Source organism: Camellia sinensis, chromosome 2 (assembly GCF_055761805.1).
Source record: "Camellia sinensis isolate YWXY chromosome 2, ASM5576180v1, whole genome shotgun sequence".
NCBI lineage: Eukaryota > Viridiplantae > Streptophyta > Magnoliopsida > Ericales > Theaceae > Camellia > Camellia sinensis.
The window spans coordinates 214833541-214856785 of record NC_138962.1 but is presented as its reverse complement, the minus strand read 5'-3'; the positions used below and the strand labels follow the sequence as shown (position 1 = coordinate 214856785).

At 35.7% G+C, this 23245-nt stretch overlaps 1 protein-coding gene across 4 annotated transcripts; it reads right to left on the bottom strand.

Annotated features, from left to right (window-relative positions):
- Nucleotides 1-1982: 1982 nt before the first annotated feature.
- On the bottom strand, nucleotides 1983-23069 carry LOC114302470 (signal peptide peptidase-like 4). 4 transcript variants are annotated; one of them, XM_082916958.1, is made up of 14 exons: nucleotides 22634-23069; nucleotides 19797-19955; nucleotides 19525-19636; nucleotides 19252-19371; nucleotides 18886-19037; nucleotides 18420-18602; nucleotides 17132-17166; nucleotides 14744-14900; nucleotides 13470-13523; nucleotides 5649-5741; nucleotides 5416-5558; nucleotides 4627-4697; nucleotides 3068-3151; nucleotides 1983-2496 (listed from the first exon to the last, which is right to left on the bottom strand). In XM_082916958.1, exons 1-14 carry the CDS (start codon nucleotides 22784-22786, stop codon nucleotides 2390-2392), a joined length of 1623 nt encoding a protein of 540 aa, XP_082773084.1. In that variant the 5' UTR covers nucleotides 22787-23069; the 3' UTR covers nucleotides 1983-2389. The 4 variants fall into 4 exon arrangements, with proteins under 4 accessions (XP_082773084.1, XP_082773083.1, XP_082773086.1 ...); XM_082916957.1 differs by having other exon boundaries at nucleotides 14744-14906; nucleotides 22634-23029; XM_082916960.1 differs by lacking the exon at nucleotides 3068-3151 and having other exon boundaries at nucleotides 22634-23024.
- Nucleotides 23070-23245: the final 176 nt, after the last annotated feature.

Here is a 23245-nt window from a genome sequence, read left to right as displayed (position 1 = left end):
TTTTTTAGTTTAATAAGATAAAACATCATATTCAACCCATAATTATTTCTTTTTTTCTCTCATAAAAGTCAAAAAAACTTATCCCAAACGAAATTTTTTAGCCCCAAACTAAAATAACCAAAAAACTAAAAAACTAATCCACATTCCAACGAATCCTAAATGAGATTCCCAAAACCTTTCTGTTTATAGAGCTTTTTTTTTTTTTTTTTTCTTTTTTGGTCTAAACAATTTATAGAGCTTTTGATAATCTCTCGTTCTCAATTCAACTCAACCCGCTCTCTTCAATGACTTTCTCGGAGTAGTGTTCCCAACACTACTCAACCCGCCCTTTTCGCTGCCTTCCTCGATCTTCTACAATGCAAAACTGTTTGTCATTCATGGAGGTCTGCAGCCAAGAAACTAATAATCCAAAACATAAAAATTCCATTACTTTTACTCTCTTAGACGAACAAAACCACAAGTATATGCCAAACTCTTGAGTACAACCAATCAAAGCCAAAGTACAACCTCAACCACGCTCTACACCACTCACTCTCCTAATAGCCTAGCTCGAACCCACTGTTCTAGGCTTTATCTCTATAACTTTATCTCAAGATTTTATGTTCAGCTTCCACTGTTGCTGGCAAAGAGAACCTACTTGTACCCGCTTTGCTTCATGATGACTTGTAGTCCTGATGATCCTAACTGTTTTGTTTTACTAATTTACAATTGTGTGAGTTCGCGCAACGGGTGCATTTGCAAACCAGGAGATAACAAATGGTCAAAAAACATTGCTAAAATGGGCAGCTATGAGGATGTGATGTATTACAATGGAGAACTCTATGCCATTGACAAGCATGATTAAACCATTGAAGTATGGAGGAGGACCAGCAGGAGGAGGTTTCGGGCTATGGCCGTGCACGGGAGTGATCGAGGGAGGTACTTGGTGGAGTCAGATTCCGGGGAGTTGGTCATGGTGGTGAGACAAGTTATTGGGTCATCATCAAGCCCGACCACCGTGTCGCAAGGCTTTTAAATTAAATTGGAGAGAGGGTGTTTGGAAAGAGGTAAATAGCTTTGGGGATCAAGCCCTTCTTTTAGCACATAATGACTTAGTGTTTGACAATGCTGGTGACATATATAGGCCCAACTGTATTTATTTTGTGGATGATTTTGGGGAGCTGATTTCAACTCACAGAGATATGATTATGGAGTTGATGAGTAGGAAAATCATAAGATTGAGAGCTTCTATCAGTTGGAGCATACTGTTGGTGATGCTTTATACAGATGGTTTAGACTACTTTAGACATGGCATATGTAACTAATTATATGATGTTTTATATGTACAGACTACTGGTTTAAATACAAGCTCCACCGCCAACGCTACTGCTGCCCACTACCACCAGCGCCACCACTATATATTACAGGAACAAATTCAATAAATTAAACTGTTTGATCAGATTTATTTGTCCAATTCATACAATTCAACTTGACCAGCTTAAACTTGTTTATTAAATGAATAGATCTAGATTGAATTATTTTAACAACAATGCTAGAGGGCCACAATTTTTGTAGCCACAATGGCTCAAAACTGTCAAAACGACGTCGTTTTGGCATGTTTTGCACCCAAAACGACGTCGTTTTGATAATTTTGAGCCATTGTGGCCACAAAAATTGTGCCCCTCAAACATTTTCCTTATTTTAAATACATAATCCGTTTTTGACTCACCCAAACTCCTGGGCATGTTTGAATATCAAATGAGAATACTAGTCTTGTACAACCCTTCCGAATTGTAATTTAAGACATATTTGGTGTAATTTTTCTCAAGTTAAAAGTTAATAATTAAAAAATAAAATCTAAAAACATCCCTACATAGAAACATTTTTTAAAAACTTAATTATTTCTGTCTTATAAAATTATAAGCAGAAGATGCATTAAAACACACTGGCACACTTTCAACAGCCAAAGAAAAAAATTATAAGCACCTCCACCACACAAAACCTTTGTGCAATCTGAGCTCTCAACTTTCTTGCAGCCCAACCCATGTAGATTGACATAAAATGATAACAAGTCTAGTCTTCAATGGGACAAAATAAAAGCCCTAACAACAGAATTTTGTGACAAATTATTTACGAACAGCAGTGGCATGGAGGCTCCATCTTGGAGAAGTTCTAACCATGACAAACCAAGCATAAGTCGAGAGGGAAAACTTGAAGTCTGCATATAAAACCCCTGCATTGCCGATACTAGTGGTATATTCACAATGTTTTTACTTATGGTTGTAATGAAAAAACAGAGAGGATATTACAATTTCAACCTTTGTGCTACAAGTTGCACCGGTAACCCTAACCCTAACCGGTCTTGCATATGCTATGAGTATAATGCTGTTTTACAAGTGTTGTTGAGTCTCTATTGGGAGGGTTGTGGCCGGAAGTGCGGACACGGGCTCTCTGGTTCTCCTCGTGTCCACAGATTCTGGAGGTCACCTCTCTTTCTTCCCAATGTCAAAAAGGTGCCTGCATCAATGACAAGCGATGGGGTTTTTTAATTTTTTTTAAAATATATTTTTTGTGTATATGTGTGTCGACCCTGTTTTACAATATGTACACCACAATATAGCAGGTCTTACAAATATCTCTTCAACCATTAAATAGCAGTTCAAGACTATGATAGTTGGCTACACTCATTTTTAAACTTAATTCCAAAATTAGGGTCTTTTTCAACTTACTTCCAAATATACAAGAAAACGTGTTTAGTAATCACATTTTTTAGATCTTCATGCTTTGTTAGATAATGAGAACTCATGATAACTGTAATACTTGCCATGAGAAACGCTTGGAGTGAAAACAAGACCCGACCGACCCCCTGTGAAGGTGGATCTCCCACCAAATACTGACACGAGAATCAAACAAAATATGACTCTTTGGAGCTTGCTTTCAAGATATAAAATATGTCAAATATACTGCTATGGAACCTCATGGAAGCTAGTTGGGTCAATATAAATCTGAAGAAAATGGTCTGCGACTATTCGGTTATGGTGCTTGTGGGTGAGCAAGTCATGTTTTCATAAATGATATTGCTAAATACCTAGAGTAAAAGGAACAATGTAAAGTAGAGCTGGTTGGCCATGTCCATCCATCAAGTTCAGAGCCATATATGTGATGAGGAGACCTAGACATAAGAAATTTCATGAATTATTTGAATATTAGCATAAATATTATAGAACACAGCAATGTGAATCTATAAAAACAAGTGATGCATTAGATGTGGAAGACATCGATATATATATATATATACATATTTTGATCAGCAACCAAAAAAAAATAAAAAAATGTAATATAAATAACTTATAAAATTGCACACTACTCTCCAATCAAACCAAATCAAACCAAACCAAGCCAAGCCTTAAGTCCCATAAAATGGGATCGGTTACATTAATCTTTCTTCTCCACTCGACTCTATTGAAGACCATTTCGTTAGTCAAATTAAAGAGACTCGCATTTCTATATACTACACTAGCACACATCAATCTAGGTCTGCCCCTTCCCCTAACACTTCCATTTACCATCACTGTATTGCATCTCTTCACTACTGCATTTGTTGGTCTCCTTTGTATATGACTAAACCATCTTCATCTATTCTCTTTCAACTTATTTTTTATCGGTATTATTCCTACATATTCTCGAATATACTCATTCCTGGCTTTGTCTTTTCTAGTCTTACCACACATCCACCTTAACATACTCATCTCAGCAATACTCATCTTACCTTACCACTCTCCAATATCTATAAATAAAAAGCAAGGGAATCTCGATAACACCCAAAAAGAGGGCAAGTAACAAACCTCTCAACCCCTCAAACCTAAAGATTCTATTGTTTCTCACCAAATCACCCAAACAATCGTACAGAGAACACAATTCCAAATAACTAAACCCTATCGATATTTTTGTTGTTCATTAAGACGGTTAAAGATTTCTCCCCATACAACAAACTTGATGTATAGTTGAAAAATAGGTGAACAGTAAGAAGGAAACTATAATATCAATTGCCCAACAGATCTGTGTCCCCCTCCCCAATCCGCAGTCTTGCATCGTCTCTTCGTCTCTCCTTCCCCCCTTACAAGTTCCATAATTGGAACAAATTTGAATTTCTTAAACAACTCTGTCTCCACACGCACATTAATTTGCTATTCGAGTACAAAATCTAATCATAGCTCTGTTTGATTAGAAAGAAAAATTGTGAAAAATTTGCGAAAAGTTGAAAGTGGTAGAAGGTGCAAGGAAAGAAAAGAAACGGAAAGGAAAATTATAAGTAACACTTTGCATGGACAAATTTAACTTTTTTTGTGTTTCTTGTATTTTTGGCAAGAAATTAAAGACTCGGTTACCATGCTAATATACGTTGTACATGAAAATTTATTTTATTGTAGTTTCCACCACTTCCATACTAAACAAACTCAGAAAGGGTTCCATTTTTTCTCTTCCCCTCACTTTCATTCTAATCAAACTCAGCCTAAGAAATCCCATTCTTTTATTTGCAATAACTTAACCGCATAAACAGACGCACAGTGATGCACTTCTAACACCAAGCAGAAAATAAGAGAGAATAAATTTGCCGATTCCCACACATAGATTAGTTGTTCGTACCTAACCCATAAGCAATCATTGCCCATAAAAAGTATCCACGCCGAAGATTCTTCTTTGACAGCCAATCATACCTGCAAGGATCAAACAATTTGAGCTTATGATCCACAAATGACTTGCCAAAATAGTATAAATTGCATCCATCTTTCACCTTGTTTTAAGGAATGAAACTTGAAAATGAAGAACGTGGAAAAGAATCGAGAAAAATATATTATTCTGAACCTCACTCAATGCTTCACTGAGTGAAAAGGTACAATGCCCAAGTATTACAGCCTAAAATGTTGCGAAATTCACCAACCTTTATACACTATTAGTACTGCATTCACTTTATTTAGCATAATATATAGGTTTATATATGTGTATACATATAAAAATAAACACGTGGTGTTTACAATGAAATAAATATCAATGTAACAAAAAATTATATATGTATATACATACAAAATCACGTATATGAACATAATTAATTGATTTCTTTTTTATTTTGCGAAAACGACATCATTTCTTGCATTATGCAAATAGAATGGAATCGTAGTGAATCGAAATGACTCTTAGTGAACCGTTGTGAATCACAATTGAATCATACAATTTACTCAAGATTCAACAGCACGACACAAATCATTTTGGTTGGAAACTCGTATCCAATCATGAATCGCACGATTCTAACCACCATGGTAGTAGGGTCTGTACAAACTACTAAGGAGTAACGACAAGTTAAATTACAATGAGCCAATGATGCATTTTCAGTAGAGTCAAAGAGGACAATAGTCATCATGGCTGGATTGCTCAAACCTTACTGAAAATGCTACTAGCAGTCCTGGTACGATAATGTCACCAAATCCAATGACGCTGTAGCCACCCCAAGGATCAAACATTCGAGGGATCTTTAGCAGCATCGGTATGCCATCTTCTCCAATCTTATCACCCCGAGCAACCTGTATGAAAAAGAAAAGCAGTTTTCATTTTAAACAATGGCCCTTTATCAAGTGAACTGTTATTTCATCATGATTTGAAGAAATACTTACCACAATCATGACACTCTCTTGGAACCACAATTTAGAAACAAACACCCAAAAAATGTCATACAAGAAAGCGCAACTGAGAAGAACAGTTCCAACCTGATTGCATCAAGAAGAATGAGAGATCATCTTAATTACATCAATTGAGAAGCAATAAGCCTCTCAGCATGAATGGAAATAAATATTAAAAAAAAAAATACTAGTTCTAACCATTTGCATTCCTCTGAGCCAAAATATTGACATATAATAAAACTGATTTCCTGAAGCATTCAAATGCAGCAATGAAAGCGATTTTATAGGAATTAATATTTGCCATTGACTTATTAAACATGAATAACAAATTAGCAGGAGGAAGAAATGCATAGCTTTTACTTCTCAACCAGTTCCAAATTTGTAAAATTGCACCTTGCAAAAATTTAAATTGATTTTTTGAGGATCAATATCAAATACAGATCTGAAGAGGAAATTTTAGAAAGGTACATAATTACATACAGATCCTCAAGAGAAGCATCAATATCTAAACATACAAAATGTTAATCTTTTTACAAACATGTAAAATTTCAAACATAGAAAGATTTGAAAGTTAATAACTGATTAAGATTATTTTCATTTATAAAATATGAAATCTCCCTAATAAATCAGTTATAATTTCTGTCACAAAAACTTTTGCATACAAGAATTTCAATTTGGCCAATTTATGGTTCATACCTGCAATAAAATCAGGTATCTGTTTGTCACTCCATTCTATTTATTACTCTGATTCACTAGCTGAGGAATGTTAGTGTCAACTATCTCTTTCAGATACGTGTTTTTTAAGTTTTGAGGATCATTTTATTTCTAGAATGCAATTGCCAAGCATTTAATGCTGCAATATCAACAGTGGCTGGTTTATGAACATTTTCCTGTCTTCATTAAGACTCAAACATCCTTAGTGTTAATAATTTGCTTCAGGACTGCTACATTGAATTTTTCTTTGATTAGTTTCAGTCAATAACTAGAATTTGATTTTTTTTCCAGTCAATAAGTCCTATTCTTTAGGATATTGTTAGTGTTATCAGAAATCTTGGTTTGTTACCATAATTTTTGGGATTCATTATCTTTTCAGTTTAGATATTCTTACTATAAATGTAATGCACCAGTATGAATGAAAATGATCACTCTTTGCTGCATCATATCAGCTTTTATCATTTCCTGTTTTTTATTCTTTCATTTCATTCAATTTCTATTCTTCATTTTTTCTGTTTTTCTTCTCTTCTCAAAAACTAACATTTGGTATCAGAGCTTCATTCTTACGGGACCTGTGAGTATCCATGGAAGCAAAAACTGATTTTCCTAATTTTTCTCAAGCTGCTCCACATATTTTTGATGGAGAAAATTACCAACTTTGGGCTGTTAGAATGGAAACTTATTTGGAGGCTTTGGATCTATGGGAAGCCGTCGAAGAAGATTACGAAGTTGCTCCGCTGCCAAACAATCCGACGGTAGCTCAGATGAAAAGCCACAAAGAGAAGAAGACCAGAAAATCAAAGGCCAAAGCAGCGTTGTTTGCTGGTGTTTCAACAACAATTCTCACGAAGATCATGAATCTCAAATCAGCAAAAGAAATCTGGGAGCATCTGAAGACGGAATATGTAGGAGATGAAAGAATACGAGGAATGCAAGCGCTCAATCTAATAAGGGGATTTGAGCTGCAAAAGATGAAAGATGCTGAGACAATCAAAGAATATTCAGACAGATTGCTTGGCATTGCCAACAAGGTAAGGCTTCTTGGCACTAAATTTGATGATTCAAGAATTGTTGAAAAAATTCTTGTTACGGTGCCTGAAAAATATGAAGCCTCAATAACCACCTTGGAAAATACTAAAGATCTGTCCATGTAATACCCAAGTTTTAAATATGATTATTTTATTGGATAGATTAGTAATTAAATTAATTTATATGGGTCATTTATTAGTATCAAAGAATTAGTTATGAGATGGCATTATATTTCCTATTACTTAGATGGGTAATTTTGTAACTGTGCGAAATTAGGTTAATAAGCCCACCTATTGTGGCTTTAAGTCTTGGAGAACAAACAAAACAGAGGCTATGAATTGCTCCATAGGCGGCTAGGGTTTGAGAAGGTAAAAGAAAAAAAAAAAGAAAAAGAGAAGAGAGGCTTGTGCTGCAGAAAGGGTTTGGAAGAGTTGAAGGTGAAGGCAGCAAGCAAGGGTTTGGAAAAGTTTAAATTAAAGAAAAGAAACCCAAACCAAGGAAGAGGGAGGATTCATAAGAGTGGTGATTTTGCTTTATTCATCACTTAGGTAAGATTTATTTTATTGTATTCCTATCTATGATTTTAGTGTTAATATATCGATAGATGATTTTATGGGCATATATGATTAAATACATATATTGATATAGTCTATGTTGGGGGTCTCAATTTTGCTCAATTTTAGAGTGTATTTTGCATCCCATTTGGGTGGTTCATATTTTGAGATTGATATGTGATGGGTTAAGTTTAATGGTGGTGTATTTGTGGGATACACGATTGACTACAAGCAATTACAAATTGTTACGTGTATATAAACAACAATAGAATAATATGGGTTGAGAATTTCCGAAACCGTAATGGCTTTGTTTTGATGCTAAATTGTGGGAGTTCCTAATAGACTATTGGGTTAATTTATTCTATTGTTGTTACAAGAAGAGATGGATGGATGCACATAATAATTGTTTATGCGGTGTAATATTTTATTAGGTTTGTGAGATTGAGGTGGATCTTGATAATTTGAGATTAGCTTGGGAAATATTATTTTAGCTGTTTGAGGTAAGTAACCCTCTATCACTGTTGGTTCATTTTTATTCCTATCGAATCGTTTAAAATTATAAATATTTATTTATAGCCTTCGTGTTCTCTTAAAATAAAATATGGGTCAAGTATAAAACAACATCGAATATTATTATGAAAATTATTTGAATATTTGGTGAAACTATTCTGAAAATTGTACTAAACGTTTATTCTAAAAATATCGAATGTTTTATTTAAAAGTTGTGTATTGTTTGAATTTTGAACATCACTCTAGTCTGACTATGATTTGGACCCTAGCCAATGGGGGTTATTTATTGGCACAGAAACTAGTTTCTTTTGGGGCTTTACCACCGGCCTATGTGTGGTTCTGGGCCTTGTCACGGGCTATGTGACCGTAGTCAATAAGACTTGGGTTTTGTGAATCAAATCATCGAACCATCTGAATATCGAACCATCGATTTGAACAACGAATTACTTTGAATTATCTTGTTGGCTTTTCATTTAAAATGTATTGTACATTGTTTATTTTTAGCTATAAAACCACCTTACAAATAATTGTTCATTTATTGAATGGTAGCAAAAAATTATATTTATTGGTTATCGATTTATTTATTTATTTTTGTATACTTGATCCAGCTAGCAGTGATGGTTGGTTATTTACTGGGCTATCTAGCTTACCCTTATTTTTTTTTCAGATTCTGAAGAGTAGAGCTGCGCGGGATCTTTTTTTTTACATGTGGGAGTGCCGAGAGTAGGACCATGATTTAAGTACTTGGATTATTGTTTTGTTAGTGGATTAAATTAGTGGACTTGGTGGACATTTTCATATGAGAACTATTTATTTTTATGGATTTTGGCATTATGACAATTAAGGATTTAATTTGAGTATTTTATTTTGTGGGTTATGTGATTGGATTCTTAGCCTTGCATGCTTACTTATATGAGTGTGCGGCGTTGTCACAGAGCTTGGGGCGTGACAGTCCAAGATCACCTTGGCAGAATTATTGAATGCTTTGCAGGCTCAAGAACAAAGGAGACTTATGAGACAAGAGTGTACCGTAGAAGGAGCCTTGTCAGTCAAACACCAACATGAAAGTTCTGGGAGTAGTTCAAGCAGTCGCACTCGAAACAAAGGTGGAAGCTCAAGGAGAAATTTCCCACCTTGTGAACACTGTGGCAAAATGGGTCATTCTCCATTCAAGTGTTGGAAGAGGCCTGATGCAAAGTGTAGCAAGTGCAATCAGCTTGGACATGAAGCTGTGATTTGCAAAAGCAAATCTCAAGAACCAGAGGAAGAAGTCCATGTAGCTGATCAAGATGAAGAAGATCAGATGTTTGTGGCAACGTGTTTCTCTACAAAGGTCTCCTCAGAAAGTTGGCTCATTGACAGTGGTTGTACAAACCATATGACCTTTGACAAAACTCTTTTTAAGGAGTTAAAGGCTACTGCAATGACTAAAGTCAGGATAGGGAATGGTGGTTATATCCCTGCAAAAGGAAAAGGAACCATTGCAATGACAACCAGTTCAGGTACAAAAACTATTTCAGATGTTCTTTATGTACCCGATATTGATCAAAATCTGCTGAGTGTTGACCAGTTAATTGAAAAAGGATTTAAGGTGTCCTTTGAAGACTTGTATTGTCACATCTACGATGCCGTTGGAAAGGAGATTTTACGTGTCAAAATGAAAGGGAAAAGCTTCTTATTTGATCCTACAGAGGAGGAGCACACAGCTTATTCCACCAATGTCAACATCACTGAAGTCTGGCACAAAAGGCTTGGGCATTGTCATCTTCAACGAATGCTCCAGATGAAGAAAGATGAAGTGACAAGAGGATTACCAGTTCTGGTTGATCACTTGCCAAATTGTCATGCTTGTCAATTTGGTAAACAAAGTAGGAAACCATTTCCTAAATCATCCTCGAGAGCAACACAGAAGCTGCAACTAGTTCATACAGATGTGGGAGGACCTCAAAGAACACCATCTCTTCAAGGTAGCCGGTATTACATTCTTTTCACTGATGATTTTACAAGAATGTGTTGGATTTATTTCCTAAAGTTCAAGTCTGAAGTTGCTGGAGTATTCTGGAAGTTTAAAAAATTGGTGGAAAATTCAAGCGGTTGCAAAATTCAAATCTTAAGGTCTGATAATGGAAAAGAGTACACTTCTGCAGAATTTAACCTGTTTTGTGATGAAGCTGGCATAGAACATCAGCTCACTGCTCCTTACACTCCACAGCAAAATGGAGTGAGTGAAAGGAAGAACAGATATGTCATGGAGATGGCTAGATGCATGCTGCATGAGAAGGGGTTGTCAAGAAATTTCTGGGCAGAGGCAGCCAATACTGCAATATTTCTGCAAAATCGACTTCCAAGTGTAGCCGTTGAAGACAAAACTCCATTTGAAGCTTGGTATGGGTATGTACCTTCACTAAGTTTTCTTAAAGTATTTGGTTGTTTGTGTTTTGTCCATGTTCCACAGGTTAAGAGAGACAAGCTTGACAAAAAAGCAATTCCAGGTATCTTTGTTGGCTATAGCACAATTTCTAAAGCCTACAAAGTATATCATCCTCAAACAAGAAAAATGGTGATAACTAGAGATGTTCACTTCAATGAGGATGAGCAATGGGACTGGGAAAATTCACAAGAAACTAACAGACCTTCAGAAGAATTTAGAAGCAATTCTTTTGAGGAGGAGGCAACAGACCAGTGGGAAAATAAATTGGTAGATGATCCATCAGTTAGAGGAACAAGATCACTTTCAGACATCTATCAAAGATGTAATGTAGCATTATGTGAACCTGCTGATCATGAAGAAGCTCTTAAAGACCCGAAGTGGAAAAAAGCAATGGAGGAGGAGATGTCAATGATTCACAAAAACAAAACCTGGGAATTAGTCAACAAACCAGAAGGCAGAAGGATCATTGGAGTAAAGTGGGTGTACCGAACGAAGCTAAATGCTGATAACTCCATCAACAAACACAAAGCAAGGCTTGTCGTCAAGGGCTATGCTCAAATTTTTGGTGTTGATTATTCTGAAACGTTTGCTCCTGTTGCTAGACTAGACACTATCAGGTTGTTGTTAGCCTTATCAGCACAAAAAGGCTGGAAAGTGTTTCAACTAGATGTCAAATCAGCTTTTCTAAATGGTGTTCTACAAGAAGAAATTTATGTGGAACAACCAGAGGGTTTTGTTGTGCAGGGTGAAGAGGATAAGGTCTATTTGCTCAAAAAGGCTCTTTACGGCCTAAAGCAAGCTCCAAAAGCTTGGTACAGCAGGATTGATGAACATTTGCTAAGCTTAGGCTTCACAAAAAGCTTATCTGAAGCTACTATTTATGTTAAACAAAAGGGTAGTTATGTTCTTATTGTATCTCTTTATGTTGATGACCTTTTGGTAATAGGAGATAATGCACAGATGATTGAGGAGTTCAAACAAGAAATGATGCAGGTCTTTGAGATGACAGATCTTGGTCTTATGACTTACTTTCTTGGCTTGGAGGTCCAGCAAAGCCAAAATGAAGTTTTCATCTGTCAGAAGAAGTATGCAAAGGAAATTTTGAAGAAATTTCAGATGGAGGAGTGCAAAGCAATAAACACACCAATGGGTCAAAAAGAGAAGTTGAGCAAAGAAGATGGTGCTAGTAAAGTTGATGAAGGCTATTACAGAAGTTTGATTGGTTGCTTGATGTATCTTACAGCAACAAGACCTGATATTCTATTTGTTGTAAGTCTCTTATCTCGTTTTATGCATTGTGCTAGTGAAGTGCATTTAAGAGGAGCAAAAAGAGTCTTAAGGTTTATTAAGGGCAGTCTTGATTGTGGTGTCAAGTTTGAGAAGAGTCTGAACTTCAAGTTGAGTGGTTTTTCAGATAGTGATTGGGGTGGTTCTGTTGATGACATGAAAAGTACCTCAGGATCCTGTTTCAACCTAGGCTCAGGTGTTTTTTCATGGTGTTCAAAGAAACAAGAGATTGTAGCGCAATCCACTGCAGAAGCAGAGTTTATTGCAGCAACTGCAGCAGCAAACCAAGCTCTGTGGCTAAGGAAAGTTCTATCTGATTTACACATGGTGCAAAATGAAGGTACTGAAATTTTGTTGATAATCAAGCAGCAATTGCAATTTCACGAAATCCAGTATTTCACGGAAAAACAAAACACTTCAACATCAAGCTCTACTTCTTGAGGGAAGTGCAACAAACTGGAAAAGTGAAACTTGCTTACTGCAAGTCTGAAGATCAGCTGGCAGATTTGTTCACAAAGCCACTTCCAGTTGGCAAGTTCGAGTTACTAAGGAAGATGATTGGAATTTGCAACGCCTAAAGCAAGGAGGAGTGTTAATAATTTGCTTCAGGACTGCTACATTGAATTTTTCTTTGATTAGTTTCAGTCAATAACTAGAATTTGATTTTTTTTCCAGTCAATAAGTCCTATTCTTTAGGATATTGTTAGTGTTATCAGAAATCTTGGTTTGTTACCATAATTTTTGGGATTCATTATCTTTTCAGTTTAGATATTCTTACTATAAATGTAATGCACCAGTATGAATGAAAATGATCACTCTTTGCTGCATCATATCAGCTTTTATCATTTCCTGTTTTTTATTCTTTCATTTCATTCAATTTCTATTCTTCATTTTTTCTGTTTTTCTTCTCTTCTCAAAAACTAACACTTAGTACAAATTGATTTACATGAAATTGTGTTTAAACCACCAAATTCTGTAGATTCAAATACGATGTAGAAAGCAAAACTACTTTCCAAATTTTCATCACTATCATGCATTCAAAGGCAATATTCACAAGTGATTCGTGTAAGTGATAACGGTATGAGCAGTGCTGGATCTACAGATCTTGTTAATTTTCGTAAAAGCTGACTATAAAATTTCAACATTCTTAAGAATGAAATTTATAGCGCCACAAAATTGCCAAAAAAATAAACTTCTGCTCATAGCAATCTGAGATAACATCCACGGAGAAGTAGCATAAGTGGTTCCCTGACCACCCAAAAAAAACAAAAACCTAGTTTAAAAAATCACCTTCAGATTAGGAACGCGTATAATCTGGAGAACTGTGATTATCAAAGCAATACCCTGTTCAGGAAAGGAAAAATTAAATTATCATTAGTTGGACTCCCCTTCATTTTACAAATGGCAAACTAATTATGATTTCATCTAAATACAAATGGAAAAAATTAAATTATCACTTAATTATGCATCTAAATACACAACTACAGCATCTATCTCATGGCCTAGAAGCATACTTCTGTGAATATATGGAAGGCGACAATAGTATAACAAGCAACAAGTCCAAAACATGTCTTTGAAAAAAATCTAACTTGTGATTTCAGTTTTTTTTTCGCTAAATAGATTAACAGAACAAATGCAAAGCATCTCACAGGAAGTGTAGCATGATGCACAAAAGGAAATCACATCAGTAGCAAAACTAGCTATTAGGGTGCCATAAATGACTGAACTGTGTTGAAGCAATGCACATTTTTTCAACAAAACAGATAATTTAGCCTACCAAGAACTGAAAAAAAAAATTATTGAATGAAGAATAAGATCCAGCATGATACAAGTTATATGTCAAATTTTATGTAATCATAGAAGCTTTCAAGGATTAAAAGAAGCGAATCATATATATATGTAACTCTTTAAGTCAAACAAAGAATTTGACACCACTTTTCCATCTTGAGGACAATATAAATTTTTTTTTTTTATTGGCATTAGGGTGTCTGGATCAAAACCTGACTAATCCCCAAGGGTGCACAGGCCCTCGGCAAGGAGTTTTCCGCAAGTGCACCACGGTTAATTCAAGGGTTTTCCCCTAATCTGATGGCCCCAAGAAATTGTTAGTACCTAAAAAGTTTCGATCCCTAAACCTTGGAGGGAGCATACCCCCAAAACCCAAGGCCTTGCCACCAGGCCAACCCTTGGGGTTGAAGAGAATATAATTGATTCCTTAAGTATCTTCATCTCTCTCCAATTTTGAAAGGTACTAACAATTGAAAATTTTATCCACATATTGAATGAATACTGGATTACTGGACAGTGCTTCAAAAGTCCATTTTTTAATCTCGGCCTCATAAAAACACATTTCCACTCGCAGAATTACTGATATTTGGGTAGTCAATTAATATGTCTCCTTTAATTAAGCAAAACTCTTAAATGGGATTTACCAAGTGGAGAGGTGTTACATGGAAGTTGCAAAACTCTTAAATATACTGTATTCCTCTGAAGCTTTAGTAATTAAACACGTATACTGAGGATCAAATCAAATATAAAAGAAAACAGTAGAAATTCGTTCTTACAAGGATATCTTGTCCTATCCAAGAAAAGGATACACTTCGAAAAACAGCCCAAACAACAGCAAATGCTATGCAGAATGGAGAGACAGCTAGCGTCAGATATGAGACAGGTCCAAGGAGGGGCACTTTAACAAATGATTCTGAAACATGATCAAACCACCTGAAACTATATTTGTTAATTTGTCAGTCCATACTTCTAAAATCTTAAAACAAATAAAGCAATAGCAACAACTTTATTAAATGCGCATGCAACATCATTCACACACAAGAACAGCTTTTCCTTCATTAGATATTTCACTAAGTAAATTCACCAAGAATGCCAAAAGGAGTGTAGCCCCAGTACACTAGAAGTATACAAAGCTAAAATCAATGACTATTCTGTTAGAACAAATAAAGTAATGAAATACTTGATCCATGTTTCCAATGCCAAAGAGAATGACATCTATAAAGAAATTAGCAAACCTTTGATGGCATAGAGGCTAAAGTACATAATGCAGAGTAGATTATGAATTTATTTATTTACTTTTTATGTGGATCAATAGAAAGTTGTACCCATCCATGAACAGTTTTTTTTTTTTTTACACCATATGGAGTGTTGAGGGCTGTATGGGTTAAAAGGTTCTAGTTTTATTCTAGTTCATAGCATGCATACGTGAGTGGCGTCCTTTTCAAGTGTCCTTTTTATAAATTTTATCGAAAGAAAAAGGATGCCATATTTGCACCTAACCGACACTTGTTAAAAAATATAGCATTTGATGCTGGCGTTGTCCATGAAAACATCAGTTATTTGTTACTTATTTATTATGCATATGTTCACTAAACATGTAGGATTTTGAAATCTATAATTTGCTCAATTCTATTTTGTGTACATATGTTGATCAAAATAGAAGGACCACAATTACTGAGTGACTCCATAGTCCCAGTCAAAATAGTGAAGAAATGTGCAGACACCTAGAAAATTCTAACTTTTCTAAGCTTAGATGATGTAAATATTCAAAAATCACTTTAATCACGATTGAAGGCCAGCTCCCATTTCAAGAGAAATAAGAAATTTGCTTCATAAAGACAAGGAACCAGTATAAAAGTTGAAAAATCTAGAAATCCTCTAGATGTTGATTTGTGATTATATATCAATTTTAAACAATAAAACAATCCCAATCAAACAATCAAGACAAAACGACACAACGATTTTAACGTGGAAAAATCACAATTGGACACCTCCAACTGTGATTAAAAAACCACGGGCAACAGCCACAAAATAATCCACTAAGAAGATTTAAAGGAATTACACAGGTATACTCTCAAGTACCTAGCGAATCCACGCCTAATTGAACCAACCTCTATGTGCCTCTTCCAACCCCGTCTTCACCTCGGAATTGTCTTTACGATGAGTCACTTCAGAATCCACCGAAGCTTCAGGCTCGAATTCTTCAGAATCCACCGAAGAACAACTCTCACTCTCTTGTGTATAACAAACAAAACCTTTGATGTACTCTCTTTAAACTATGAGTTGAATACTCAATAAAACATCAAAGAAAACTAATAAAATATCTCCAGATATAAACCTTAAGAACCAAAAAGAAGATCTGGAGGAATTCAGGAGTAGTCTAGTTTTGGGAGAAAACCAACTACTTATAGAAAACCAAAAATAATCCTAGATTTGGAAGAAAACCCAATCCTTATTGAAATTCGGAAAACTGTGTTAGCGCAGTCCACTCAAGCGCCCAACATCCCGCTCGAGCGGCTTCAGCAAAATATGCGTGTGATATATAACAAAGGTCCGCTCGAGCGCTAGAGAACCCGCTCGAGCGCGAAATCACACAGCTCAGTACTTTTACTGGCGACCAAAACTTCTGGAACCAGGGATTTTCCGCTCGAGCGGACAGTCAACTTGGAATGCATTTTTGCATTTTGCTTCGGGGGCGTTGCCCCTCGACCCCGCCGTGGCGCTGCCCCCTGGACCCCCGCGAGCTGACCGGGCAGCTCGATCCCCGTCATAATCAACGAAGTAGCAATCTTGAAAGCATTAGCATCACAAACTTCTCTGAAAGACACAATTTGGGTTGGATTCGCATCTAAACACTCATAGCCTCACTGAAATAAAAGTGCGAAAATAAATATAACTGAAAGGAGTTTTGTCATACGGGGTTGCCAAGAATAAAAACCTAACAAAAGTATTAAGTAAAATATAGCTGGACATACATATACAAGCATTTAGAAGATTATAAAAAATAACATTAAAAAAAGTTCCATCACAATTTTTTCATGCATGTATATTCTCTTAAATGCACTGATAAACCATTGCTCAGCTGCTTTCAGTTTCTTTCTCAAGAAAGCGTATCCCCTTTATAGTGGAACCTACACTAAGTTCTTAATCAACAACATGCGTACCTCGATAAGAAAGCCACCAAACAAGTTTGCAAACCCTGCAAGTACAATGAGACTATGAGGTTCAGCATTGAAAAGAGAAGCAAATTTGAGATAAACAAACCCATTTCTTTTCAAGAATGCAAGCATGTTATAACTGATGTTCTAATGTCCATGAGTCTAAGGTCACTTCAAGACAAATTCAGACCTCTGAGACCCATGTCTCAAATTAAGAGCTGTGCATGAGTTGAACCCTAAACTGGAGACCCTCTTCGTGATATTCTAATGTTCAAGAGTCTCTGCTCACTTCAAGACAAGTTTATTAGAAAACATCTTGAGGCTCAAACCTCTGAGCCGGGTTGAAACTTTCCTTTAAAAAAAAGTACATATGCTGGGCCGAGGGTTGCTCGAGCTCAGCCCGAATATAATTTCTTAAGCTCATACCTAAGCTAATCCAATTATATCTCACATCTCTTGGCCTGAGCTCAGCCCATTTTATGCAATAGGCTTCAGGCTAGCCCAATGTTCAATTGTGTTGTTTAATTTTTCTTCAAAAATATTAGTAACATAACATTTGCCAACTTTTCAGGAAGCCCAAAGGTTTGAACTCAAAACCTCGCAAATTAGCTATTAAATCTCAAGAATCTCAATCAACACGTGATTTTGTTAATTAAACAGACAATATTTACATATATATATATATATATATAAGAAAGTACTTTAAAGTCATATTCTTGAGGAGATTGTGAGTTCCAGCTGAAGTTGGCATAGCCCAAGCTCAGCCCATTCCAAACTGAGTTAGGCTCAGCCGGGAAAAGATTGGGCCAAACAAGTGGCCTTTGGGTTTGCCAGGACCAATTGACAGTCCTATTTAACAAGGAGACATCTGAGGGTGGTAGTATTACATGCGTCCAAAGAAACTCAAGGAGAAGAGAAAGAAACATAAAGTACAGTCTTATTAGATATTGTTCCAGTTTCCAGCAGATGCAAAGTATCAAACATAGCAGTAAATCAGTAAGGTCCTAGCTACATAGGGACATGCGGGGAAAAAAAACCAGATGAGAGCTGTAACTTACTAACAACATATATGTACACACACAAATATGGCAAGAAATTTGGGTAGATAAATATGCAAGTCTATACACAGGAGAAGAGGCAGATTGTAGAAAAGAGGAACAAACTTTTATTCCACAATTTTTAGGATTATAAGATTTTTATTTTTTTTCCTCTTAGGAATAAGTGTGGCTAAATATTTATCAGTTTGAAGTGAGCATGTATACAAAAAAAATTGTAACATGAAGAATAGACTGACCTCTGCCCCACCAATTGAAAATAGAACCACCAGAATATCAATAAACCAGACTGACATTAGCTTGTAAAGCATTAATAAGAATCCGGAAGCAATCAAAACAAAGACAATTGCTGATGTTGTGCTAATGTCCACAACCCCACTAGAACCATTGCCCTCTGTGATAAAAAATTCATCTGAAGCATCCTACATGAATAACATCAATCCATAAATCAATTGAAAGACAGTGGCACCTTGCAGGTGTCATACCCCCCAAATGAGAACACTCCTTAAATATAGGGTAATAATATATATTAAAGGGTCTTGTTATGTGCCCTAAGGGCACATGTTAAAAATGCTTAAAAAGATAGTATTCTTTATTACACTCAATTGCATGCAAAATGTACAACCCTTTTAAGCTTCTTAGAATATGCCTTAAGGGCACACATTAACAACCTATATTAAAAGGCAAAAGATAAAAGATAACGACCTTTAAAAGCTTGTCCTGCTCAATAGCTGCTTCTCTGGCACTCCATGCAGACCAATAAGAAGCACATAAGATGGTCCCAACAGCCATAAGCCATAAAAATACTTCAGCTACGTCAACCAATGGGCGCTTTGGAGAGTATAGCTGCACAGTAACTGAAGAAACAGGAATGTATAAGAAACAGGAATGTATAAGTTACAGTGAAAAGAAACTAAACCAACACAGATAAAATGCTACATTAGGTATCACTAACAAGAGAACGATACCATTTAGGGAAATGAAGAAACATAGCTAATAATGTTATCGATTTAAACATATATATTTAGTTTTTTTCCTTTAATATTCAACATCATGCAGAATAAGCCTTACCAAGGGAGTTGTTCTTTAAACTTTCTTCCAAGTTTTCACCAGCATCTTGTGGGAGCATGACAGCAGGTATGCCTATATCTACATCAGTTTCATTGGCTTCACAAACCATCTTGAAAAGTTCTGCATAACAAAAGCCAGAAAAACTAACAGATGAAACACAAGTTAAGAAGTATTGAAACAAAAATAAATCAACAAAAATATAATATTTGATATCATTACGACATTGCAATGGACCAAAAATTTAAATAAAATGTGAAGTGAAATTGTAAAGACCTGTATGGTTGTTTATAATGAGGATGGCCGAAGCACCAGCATCTTCTGCAACATTTGCTTTAGTTGCGAAACTACAGTTACCCCGGTGCACAAGGATGACCTCGCCTGTAAGCTACCAAACAGAAAGACATTCCAAATTAACTTCCTCATGATATAACTTGACAAATCCTAAACTTTTAACCAAAAGGATACATGCTTCAAATGTGAATGGCCTGCATTGACAAGTAGGATTTTGAGTGGTTAATGTACCAAAAAGTAGAAACAAAGAAAACCTTGTTTTGGGGTTTACTACAACAATCAGGTGGATCTGCGAGGGCAAGTCTATCATAGCTGGCATGCTTCTCCTTAGATTCCAAGGTAGGGCCGAAGCGAGCACCAACACCTACAAATTCATTTACTCCTCTACCATCAACATACGTTGGGACTTTCACCTATCAAACGAAAGTGAATAAAAACTTCAACTGCAAACTTCTTTGAGGAGTAAAAGGGAAAAGGGAAGGATTCACGTAATGAGAAACCATAGAGAAAAGAGGTTGATTCGCATACAATGTAAGAAACAAGAAGCATTTGGCAACAAATAAATGCCACGTAATGATGTAATAAAAGCCTTACCTTTCACCGTCTAAAATTTCTGTATCTCATGCCAAAACTTTGCCAAAACACATGCCATTTCATGAACATGCTAAATGTTTCAAATCAATCTCATATTACATCCATAATTTAAATGCTCATGCATTCATGCCACTAGCAAAAATAAATGTGATCATTCTACATCTTGACAACAGATAATAGCTCCAAAAAGGGCCATAGATTTTTTGGATGATTAAGAATAAAATTTCATTAAAAGTTGGCATTAAGGGACTGACACCTGTATACAAAAGATAAGACAAAAAGAAATTTAAACCATACACACCTCTACATGAATCAAAAAGCATTACAGAATCAAAGAACTGCTATTACAAAAATCTAAAAAAAGAACTCTTTCACTAATACATTAGAATCTCTATACTCTCCAAAAACATACAATTCCTCTCCCCATATGATCCACATAAGAAATAAATCATCAATCATAGCTCTTTTCTCCTCCACACTCTGGCCCATTGCCAACTATAAAGAAAATCAATAACCACAAAAGGAAAGGTCCAAAGCAGCCCTAACCTAAGTCACAACTAGTCCACAGATCTCTTGCCACACGGCAATGAATAAGAAAATGGTTCACCGACCTGCCATCTTGGTTGCAATACAACACCAATTTATGATTGCTTGCATTCTACATATCAGATTATCCGAAGTGAGAATTTTACCATGCACCGGACATCAAACAAAAAATCTACCTTGAGAGGAGCTCTCATACCCCAAGTGGCCCTCCAAAGAATAGAATTGTAGTGACCAATCAACACCCCATAAAAAAACTTCACTTGGAAGCATCCTGAACTTGTTAATATCCATCTCAAAGAATCTTTCCCCATCCCAACGCTATTTATCTCTTATAGCCCTTACCCCATCAACTTGTCCATCTCCTAAACTTGTAAACCCCTGCCTAAGAATTGTTGTCCCTCTCTATAAAAATAATCTTGTAATATGATTGAAGGAAAAGCATCAAGCATCAAGCATCAAGCATCAAGCATTAAACAACCTCTCATTCCCATTCCAACCACAAAGCCAGAATTTTACTTTCTTCCCATCTCCAAGGAGCGTTGAACATGCTTGAAGTGTTGTCCAATAGATCTTGGGAAATGTCCAAGGAGCGTCGTGTCATGCCATTCCATGTCAGTGTACAAACCATCTGCTGCTTAATGAGAACATGATCTAAAACTAGTCTAGGAAGAGACCATTGTTACCAAGAACCAATTGTTTCATATAACGATTCATACAAAATTACCTCTATCTAGTACACAACCTCTCTATCGAAATAACAACAAAAAGACCAACATCCATCAAATCAATCCCTGGAACATTTTCTACAAATAAACTTTCACAGAAAACATTAAGTATATGTATACATATTCTGCCTATTCTATTCTATTCTATTATATAATGCAAACACTTTTTGGTGTGAATGTCATAGTTTTTTTTTAAATTCCTAAACTACCCTTCTTCCTATTTTGTAACTAATGAATTCAAATACACCCATATGACTCGTGCCCTTTGTAACTGCAAATTTTAAGCACACCCATCTGGGTGTGTACACCTTCTAGTATATATATATATTATATTACATAAACAATTTATTTGGTATGAACTTTGTCATGTAATTCTGATTCCCCAAAAACCACAGCAACATTATATTTTTTTCAAAAATTTTACCTTTGCTTAGCAGTTATTGTGAGCACCTAAAAGTAAAATCAACTGCTCCCACTACAAAACATAGGCACTCTCCCTTCACATATTGACAGTTTCAATTGCACATAGTTTACTCAGTTTTCTTCCAGTATATCTATCTTCTATACTTCTATATCTATATCTATATCTATCTTCTATCTATCTATACTATATATATATATATATATATAAGTGAAGCCTGGAGAAAATGTCACATTTTGATGTCCGAAAATGCCCTTTTAGGGAATTTAAAATACCAAATTCTATAGAGATGAGGCTATATTTGTACTTTTAAATTAAAATCAAAATTTATAATTTTATATTTAATAGCATACCCGATGGTAGGCACAGACCCACTAGTATATATAAATGCACAGGGAAGCATGACCAACCTAATTCATATATAATCATTCACTTATCCATTCAAAAAAAGCATCAGAAATTACATGAATTACCAAACAGGGCAACAATAACAGAACACGCAAAAAAAAGAAAAAAAAAAAAAGGGAACAACTACAAATGAAAGAAACCCCAAATCTCACAAACCCCATAAAAAAATATATAAAAAAAAAAAATCCCGCTTGATATTGAGACCATGAATCCAAAAGCGAACAAAATGAACACGAAAAATCATACTGTAAGTGTTAGTTTCTTCCATTACAAGCACCATCATCTTCAAGCAGCTTAACAATGTGATCTCCAAAAACCAATACACGTACATACATGTGTGAGTGAGAACTGAGTAACGAAACAAACACGATTAAAAACAAGGAATTGAAATATTTACCAGAACGAAGTTGTTGTTGCAACCAGGCCTCTTTGGGGCTTTATCATCTTCATGAACTATATCACCTGCATAACCCAGCGAAGAACACAAGGCCAGAATTAAGAGGAAGCCAAACAGAGCACAGAGAGCTGACTTCTTCGAGAAGTACTCCATGAAAGCTTCTCCAGAGAGAGAAATTGATCAAGCTGGTGAGTGAATTGGGGTTTTTAGTTTTACTTCATTTCTCTCTCTCTCTCTCTCTCTCTATGAACAAGTGTGGATGAGAGAGAGGAGAGAGAGATACATACAATCACCGTACAAGTACTGTTCAATTGTCGTTTTTGTATTTCGTACAGCGGCCATGTTGTAACCGTTCACCTTGGATTTCAACACTTTTTTTACCCACTCTCCTGTATTGGCGAATGTAGTGCACGCTCCGTATATAAAGTTTTTGGATAAGGATTGGACCGTCTCCCATCCATAATCAGACTTAGACCGTCCAATCCGGCCCAATTGACCTACTTTTTTTAAGTTTTGTTTTAATAATTTAAATAATTCATATTTTAAAATTTGTTGAGCACTCACTATCTATATTTTTATATAAAATTGATCCAAATATATAATTATTATTAT